The sequence below is a fragment of the Larimichthys crocea genome, chromosome XII (assembly GCF_000972845.2).
Source record: "Larimichthys crocea isolate SSNF chromosome XII, L_crocea_2.0, whole genome shotgun sequence".
Lineage (NCBI taxonomy): Eukaryota > Metazoa > Chordata > Actinopteri > Sciaenidae > Larimichthys > Larimichthys crocea.
The window spans coordinates 5,167,362-5,175,465 of record NC_040022.1 but is presented as its reverse complement, the minus strand read 5'-3'; the positions used below and the strand labels follow the sequence as shown (position 1 = coordinate 5,175,465).

Here is an 8,104-nt window from a genome sequence, read left to right as displayed (position 1 = left end):
ACAAGTCTCGTTCGTTGCATAGTACCAAGTGTCTGTCTGACGCTGGGCGGAAGCTGCGTTCCCAAATAAGGACTAGTAGGTGGGCCCGCTTTAATAGTGAACGTGTGACCAGCCTAATGCTTCGTTCAGGCGACTCTCGTAAATATCAAAACTCAGTCTATTAATTGTCGTGGTTTGGTCGGAATTAATCACATAAAATTGTGAAAAAGTGAGCATAACTATATTTGTATTTGTTGTTGTTTTTAAGATGAAAAAAAAAGCAGCACACGACTGATTTGTGCTCAAGTGGGAGAATGAAGAAGAGAAATTGCTCATGCAACATTATGAACGCTTGAAAGTAAAGTATTTAGCTGAAACTGTATGACCTGCTCAAATCCATTTAAATATTACACATCAGCAGCTCGCCTTTTGATCCAAAGCGCCGTTTCTTTCATTGCATTAGCCGCTGATTTAGGCGGCTCATATGGGAGTTGGTGTTATTTCCGACGGCGCCTGAAGGCAACAGATCTTCCGCTAAGCTAATGAGACACCTCCATCCCGGGCAGAGGGCTGTGTTATAAGGAGCTGACCGAGGCTTTCTGCTTCTGTGTGCCGCACAAAATGCTCAACTCGCAGAGATCCCTGTCCGAGCTGCCTAAGATGTCCGCTGCCAGTCAAGTGGAGAGAGCCGTGCTGGTGAGTTGTTGTGGCCGCTGCGAGCAGGCAGAGACACGGCTGTATGTACAGTATGTGTGCGGCTAGCTGGTTCACTGACTGAGCTGCAGGTTTAAAAAAAAAATGACGTGTTTACATTACGTGACTTGATATTTTAAAATAGTTTAACTGGACATAGTTGCTCGAGCAGCTGCTGTTAGCCGAGGGGGGGACCGTAGCATCCTCGCGCTTACAACGCAGGTGCCGTACCCGGGGCTCGCGCGGCTCAGTGTGGGGATGATGTTCACAGAGGGCCCGTTTGTCTCATAACACCGGAGAAAGTCAGCATGCAGGGACCGTAAAATGATGTGCAATGGACAGCTAACGGACCCCTGCAACCTTTTTAACTCAGAGTCAACCATTCTCTGCCCATTTTCGTCCTCAGTGAGGCTCCTGCAGTTGAATGTTTTGGCCCATTTGCTTCAATTCGCTTCAACAACACAAACACAATTCAACAACATGTAAAGAAAAGATGTTGACAGCCATGAACCGCAGGAGGTGCATCTTCTCTGCTGTAATGAAATGACCGGCGTCTGTCTGAAGACGTCAAAGTGTTCATGTTGTGTCTCAGGAAAATTGTTATTAGTGAGAGAAAGTAGACACGAGCTGTAGAAAAAATGATTTATTTATCTGCTTTTATCCCATCCATCCCATGATGTGATTGGCTGTCTGCTAATGCGGACAAAGTAACAGCCAATCACATCGCTGGATCTGCCCTCTGTATGTCTGCATTGACAGATAAAGGTTGTGGCATGAGGGCATATGACTTGCATTGGGCAACAGGTCATTATGAAATCTAACAGACATTAAATAAAATAAATAAATAAACCTATGATCTATAGTAAACTGTCATAATGAAAAAAAGGATGCATACGTTTAGCTGGGTGCAATATAAACCTGAATTTGAGCATGTAGGTGAAGGTGTCTCCTCTGATGGAGACACAGAGTAGTAGAGTCGTCTTTCTCCTGAGAAAAAGGTCTTTTGAGGTTCAGCTCCGCAGGGGCAGCAAAGAGAAGGAGGAGCGGACGTCATCCATTCACAAAGTGGTTGTTAAGTGGGGTTAAATCTCTATTTATTTTCTTGTTGGTAGGAGGAGGAGTTCAACTGGCTGCTTAAAGAAGAAGTGCACGCTGTCCTAAAACAGCTCCAGGATGTACTCAAGGTGAAGCTTAATCTTTTATGTACATAGATCTTAGAGCTGAGTGATGTGGATAAAAACCATCATCACAATATCACATGAGGAACCGTGTGTTTGTTGTGGTTATTAATAGGCATCAACTCTGAGGAAATAACATTGCTGCTATCATTAACAAAGTGGTGGCAGAGGATTTGAACGCTACAGTTTAGGATATTTCAGCCTCTGCTGCATCGATTTTGACCCTCCCAACTTAAAGGTCCAGTGTCATATTAACAGACGATGGCACAAATGGAATATAATATGCATAACTATGTTTTCATCACTATATAATGACCTATAAAGAGCAAGGACTTTTGAGCTTTTTGCATGGTCACCGTAGTTTTTTCTTCACACTAGTAAGCAGAGGGTGATACGAGGGGGCTGTAATCTACACTGCTAGATACTGCTAACCCCTGCATATTGGTCCTTTTTAAATGCATCATGCATAATCGTGATATTCTATGAACTGTGATGGAATTTGATGTAAAATATTATTTTTATTAGTTTGTAATTGAACTCTTAAATGTGCTTAGTCACCGGCCCCTTTTTGTAATGGATTTCCAGCAGGTGTCTAACCTGTCTAACTGGATTATAGATCAGAAACAGTCTGGAGAATGGCTAATCCACACCTGAGATGATGCATCTACAATATGAACACATCTCAGATGTCACAGCTTTGATGATTTGATAGTAATCGTGAGTTTTGTCTGCTTTCAACAGGAGGCGTCTAGACGTTTCTCCATGCCGACACCAGGTCTGGAGAGCCAGCTCAAACAGGAAAACTTCATCCTTGGCAGCTCAACGTAATACCTATGTTACCTCTGAATTGTGTAACTATGTATGGTATAAACTATGGTGTAAACACAAGGAGCATCACAATGGCTTCCTGTAGAGGAAATGGCTGTCAGATGCTCAGTGATCGATGCTGTGAAACACTGGATGAATGTGTTGGTCATTTCCTTCATGTTGTAATCTCACGCACCATAATCTGCCTTTCCAACCGTTCCTCTGGCAATGTCGAAATAGAAACATGTCACATGTTGTTTTGCAGTATGGATCAAGTGAAGGGGGTGCTGACTCTGCAGGGAGAGGCTCTGACTCAGGCTGTGAGTGTGGTCCAGTCCCCCGCATGTCAAAATAAAACATTGATTTAAGATAACGCATTCCTTGTTAATGTTTTGCTTTTTTCTCTTAACAGGATATAAACCTGAAAGTTGCAAAGAGCAACCAAGCGCTCCACTTTCAGTTCAGAGAGGACAAGCAGTGGAAACTGCAGCAGGTACTGTATGTCGGTGTGTAATCAGAGCAAAGGAAACAAAACAGAGAAAACCGTGTCAGTGTGGCTGCGGGGCTCATATATGTTCAGAGGCTGACTAACTTCATCTCATGTACTGTTCATAGAGGTGAAAGTGCAGTTAAATTATCACATTTGATATCACAGTGTTGACAGATGTTTCCTTCTGACTGTGAGGAACCTCATCATCAGCTGCCTTTTTGCTCACTGCAGAAATTTGGGATTTGCTCCATTGTTTAACTGCTGTTTAATTAGGAACCAGTAAGTCTGAGAGCTAGCTGCAGCATCAGTTGGTCTATTATAATCTAAAATAAATAAAAGGAGAGAACATTTGTTCAGCGTTCATTTTCTTTTCGGTTTTCTCAGTAAAAGAAAAAATGAAATGTTATTATGAGAGCATATTTGGCTGCGCTGACAGGTGTGCTGCTCGGTTGTGTGTTAAATATGTGACATTCCTGGACTAGAAAGATGTTTCAGCATATTGCTACACTCTTATTTGAAACAATCATTTCATACATACATAACTAGCACTGGACTCAGTCTCTTGTCGCGTTCATCCCTCAGATCCAGGATGCCAGGAACCATGTGAACCAGGCTCTCCAGCTGCTGAGCAGCCATGATGAGAGCTACCACTTCAAGACAGGGGCTGAGGTCAACAAGGTCAGTTTCGTCAACCGTGCCCAGTTCCACCCAGTACATAGCTGAACTGGTCCTTTACTGTGTCACTGATACTAGCCTCCTCTCTCCATTGCTGCCGTAGCTCATGGATGCAGTGATGCTACAGCTGACGCGAGCACGGAACCGCCTCACCACCCCGGCCTCCATGACGCTACCTGAGCTGGCCACCAGCGGTCTGATGGTACAGGACAAACGACCACACCTTAACACTAAATATCATCAGTTCATGCCCTTCTCCCTCTGTTTACCCTTTGTCTCCCTCTATCAACAGAAAATGTTCACTCCTCCTATGCCCGGGGACGTGATGGTGAACTTTTACATTAACTTAAGCAAACTGTGTCTGACTGTGTACCAGCTTCACGTGCTGCCTCCCAACACCACCAAGGTTAGAACTCGTGACTCTCTCAAACATTTAAATGTCGCGACACACAGCATCATGTGACTGATGTTTGATCTCTCGTCTCGTCATAGAATTTCAGGCCAGCTGGAAGCTCAGTGTTACACAACCCTGGAGCAATGTTGTAAGTGCTGCTTCATCTCTTTGCTTTCTTTTCCAGACTCTCTGTGGCATACAGTACAGTATGCTTAAATGGATGAAAGTAAAAATACATAAAATGGATACATTCAAAAAGTAGCGATTGTATTTAGTAAATGAAAGGAAACATTACTGATAAACTTAAATTAAGATCTAATCTGTGTGCACACTGCACCACTTATATTATCTTCAAGGTCACCTTAATCTCTCTTTGCTGTTTGCTGTGGACACTTTCCTCACAGCGAGCTCAACAACAACCGGTTCGAAGTGAGCCACGTCCACAAGGTGGAGTGCGTGGTGCCTTGGCTTAATGATACGCTGGTGTTCTTCACCATCTCCCTGCAGCTCTGTCAGCAGCTCAAGGACAAGGTGGGTGTCTCTCCTGGAAGATGACCATCAGCGTTTGCGTCTGAGAGATCGTGTCTTGTCAGTCCTTTTGGCACGACAGACGACTCTAAATACTACAACACTCATGAGCCTCTGCTGTTGTTACTAGGGAGAAGAAGTTGTATAGTCCTATACCAGAGGGGTAGAGAATTCTCCAGTTAAACTTTAATAAAATCACATCATATAATTTCAGTTTATGAGCTTTATAGCTTTAGGACCTTCAGTATTTGGAAGGAGGAGGCCACACCTGTTCTTTCCATGTGTCAGATACAATACATATTTATTTAAATATAAGTACAGGATTCGACTCAGTTGGCAGACACACAATATTTGTGTAGGGATCTTGGCTACTTAATTTAACCCGATCAGGAGATCTGTATGGTGAACACTTCATCTTCACACAGAGATAAATGTTACACGACCCAGTACTCTGACCTTGATGTTAAACCAACCAAAAAAAATAGAATCTACAGTGTGTTTCAGACTTGTGGAGTTGTGGATGTTCATCTTAGACTAGATTTGCAGCAGAGACTGATCTCAGACCAACTTCTGTTCCTATAAAAGGATTTAGACATTTAGTGGGCAGCAAATAAAATCTTCTCATGCAGGCAGACCGTAACGCATTTCCAAATAACAGAGTTGATTTTCTCAACTACCAGTTATGTTTTCTATTTATATTATATATGGACTCAACGTATGGATTAACAAACAGTGCTCTATCAAGAGTAAGGACCTCAGACCCATTCCTCTTTACAAGGTACTGAATTAAATTGTGACGACATTCAAAAGTGAATCAAACTGTGATATATTACCTAAAACTTCCTAATTATAACAGCAGATCAGATGACTGTAGTTCTCTTCTATCTCATCATTTTTGTTTTTCGGCGCCCAAAGTAGCAGCTAAAGAGCCAAATATTTATCTCTGGATTAGGTGAAGACCAAAAAAAAAACTAAAGAAGAGGGAATACTGGACAGAAAACAAGACTCCAGATATGGATTAATGTGGGTCTATGATTTAATCAGCTTTTTACAGTGATACTATATCAGATGTTCAGCTCTCAGCTCGTTCTTTTGCCTCCAACATCATTTACTGCAGCCTCGCTGTTCTACGATATTTGATTTGAGTCCACAAGGGATCTGTCAACTGTCAAAGCTTGTGTCCTGTGTGTCAGTGGCTGCTGATAATGTGACTACTTGAAGGCTGCTGTCTGAAATATAATATATGTTTGTTTGGCCGATAGATAAAGAACTTTACATGTTTAATTGTGTATAAATCTAACAGTGCTCCTCTCTTCTCCTGTCCCTGCAGATATCTGTCTTCTCCAGTTTCTGGAACTACAGACCTTTTTAATCCACCTCCTGTCCGTCTGCCAGAAACCGCTCAGAAACAAACTAACCACACAAGTGTAAGGGACACACTGGGAAGGTTTTTATTTTATATATAGATAGATATTTATCATCCAGTCATTCAGTTTCAAGTGTTGCATGATCAGCTGAAGGAGCCAATCAAAACCCAACAGACACCCATATTTGCCATTCCCAGTTGTGTTAGCTCAGCTGATGTTCATGTATCTCCCAGCACTGACTTGAACTTCTCAGTGAATGAATGTGATTGTTGCTGATTTATTCTTAGAATAATTTTTTTTTGTTACATTTAAGAAAACTTAGTGCATATTGAGTGTTTTTTTCCCCAGAGTCTTCTGAACTGTCTTGTTGGGTGGAACACTAATCTGTGCACTCAGGGCTGGAAGACTAACAGCACTACATTTAAAAAAAAAAAAAATTATTTACACATTTCTGAAATACTTTCAGTTCCTTCACAGCAGCTTCGTCATGTTTGTTTTTTTGGGGTTTTTTTTCCAAGTTTCATGTTCTTACATTCTCTCGCAACATAGTTCTACTTCTTTGTTTCTCGCACGTCTTAAAAGGGCACCCCGTTTGACACGTCAGATTGTAGTCAAGGTTAGCACCGCTGAGTCTGAGTAACACGAGTAATCTGAGTCAGTGGATGAGCTGATAAACTCGTTTGTTTTCTAATGGAACAAACGGTGTCACCTTTTTAGATACAGAGCGGCAACACGTTGCTTTTCAACTGGCTTTTCCTTGCGTCAAGCAATGCGCACAACATTGGTGAGTTGCATTATGGGATTTGTAAGATTCACTGTTTTTGACCTATATTAGGAAATAAATGTCAGGACAGCCAGACCTTTCTTTTCTGATGTACTTTATGGATTTATCTTATTTGTTGAAGCACTTCTTTTATTCTGAAGATTCAGTTTTTGTTCTATAATCATGAAACGGGTGCAAAGGTATGAGGAAATCATTTCCCACTGTGATCATTTAGTACATACACACCTGTTTGGTGACAGAGAGTATGTTTCCTCATTCACTTGCCTGCCCTTCCAGATTGTCAACCCATGAGAAGCGATATATTTATAGAAAAAAAAAAACATGCAGAGATCGCTTTATCCAGGTAATATGACAACACAAATGATGACTCACGATGGACAGTTTTTAAGGGGATCTATTATGTGTTTTTGAGTACCTTGAAAAGAGCTTTTAAATAAAATGTATTATTATTATATAAATATAAATGTTACTATGTCAAACGTCCGTGTTAAACATGGCCAAAGTGTTATGAGGTAAATGTATGTTAAAAAAAAAAATCTCTGAGCAGAAATTTCAGACTGTTGGATCGCTGTGTTCCAGACTATTCAACTCATTTTTTCAATTTTTCCTGTTTACATATTTCTGGTTTTCCCTTGTATGTCGTCCGGCTTATCTGCCTCAACTCTCTGATTTACACAGTTTACTGATGGACATATAGCTTTACTTGCTGTTAACATTAACACTTAAGTACTTGAGCCACTAATCGCTAACTGGTAATGGATCAGGAGCTTGGGATGCAATCGTTTTTGAACTGTCAACCATGCAAAGTTCCTCCAGACTGAAAATAAGTGGAATAGGTCCCCTTTTAAAAATAAATGTCCAACTAGAGATGTCACCTTTCTTTACTGCACGTTGTTTTGTTTTGTTTTTTGAGAGAGAGAGAGAGATTGCATTCATGTCATCAAAATGGTTTAGTTGGTTCTAGGTTATTGTGGTTGAATTACATCAAACATTGTAAGGCACTTCCTTATTAAGTGCCAAGTCTGACATAATAGTTTTCAGATGTGAGTTGTCATAATTGCAGCTGATGTGAATTATGTGATTACAGTAACTGATATGACATTAATGTTGTATTTGGAATGGTACATTAGATTTGGGCCAGTTTTTTTTTTTTAATGACAAGCTACATTCCCTGTCTGTAACTACACTGATGTGTCTAAATGATAAGCT

At 41.0% G+C, this 8,104-nt stretch overlaps 1 protein-coding gene across 1 annotated transcript; it reads left to right on the top strand.

Moving 5' to 3' along the window:
- Window positions 1-473: 473 nt before the first annotated feature.
- Window positions 474-7,215, top strand: rogdi (rogdi atypical leucine zipper). The gene is made up of 11 exons (XM_010741206.3): window positions 474-675; window positions 1,785-1,856; window positions 2,592-2,674; window positions 2,923-2,977; window positions 3,070-3,150; window positions 3,730-3,825; window positions 3,926-4,024; window positions 4,115-4,228; window positions 4,315-4,364; window positions 4,621-4,747; window positions 6,075-7,215. Exons 1-11 carry the CDS (start codon window positions 601-603, stop codon window positions 6,114-6,116), a joined length of 894 nt encoding a protein of 297 aa, XP_010739508.1. The 5' UTR covers window positions 474-600; the 3' UTR covers window positions 6,117-7,215.
- The last annotated feature ends 889 nt before the right edge of the window (window positions 7,216-8,104 follow it).

Coding starts and splice junctions, on each gene's coding strand:
- rogdi (XM_010741206.3), top strand. CDS start 601: ATGCTCAACTCGCAGAGATCCCTGTCCGAGCTGCCTAAGATGTCCGCT. Junction 2,978..3,069: donor GAGAGGCTCTGACTCAGGCT/GTGAGTGTGGTC, acceptor TTCTCTTAACAG/GATATAAACCTGAAAGTTGC. Junction 4,365..4,620: donor CACAACCCTGGAGCAATGTT/GTAAGTGCTGCT, acceptor CTTTCCTCACAG/CGAGCTCAACAACAACCGGT.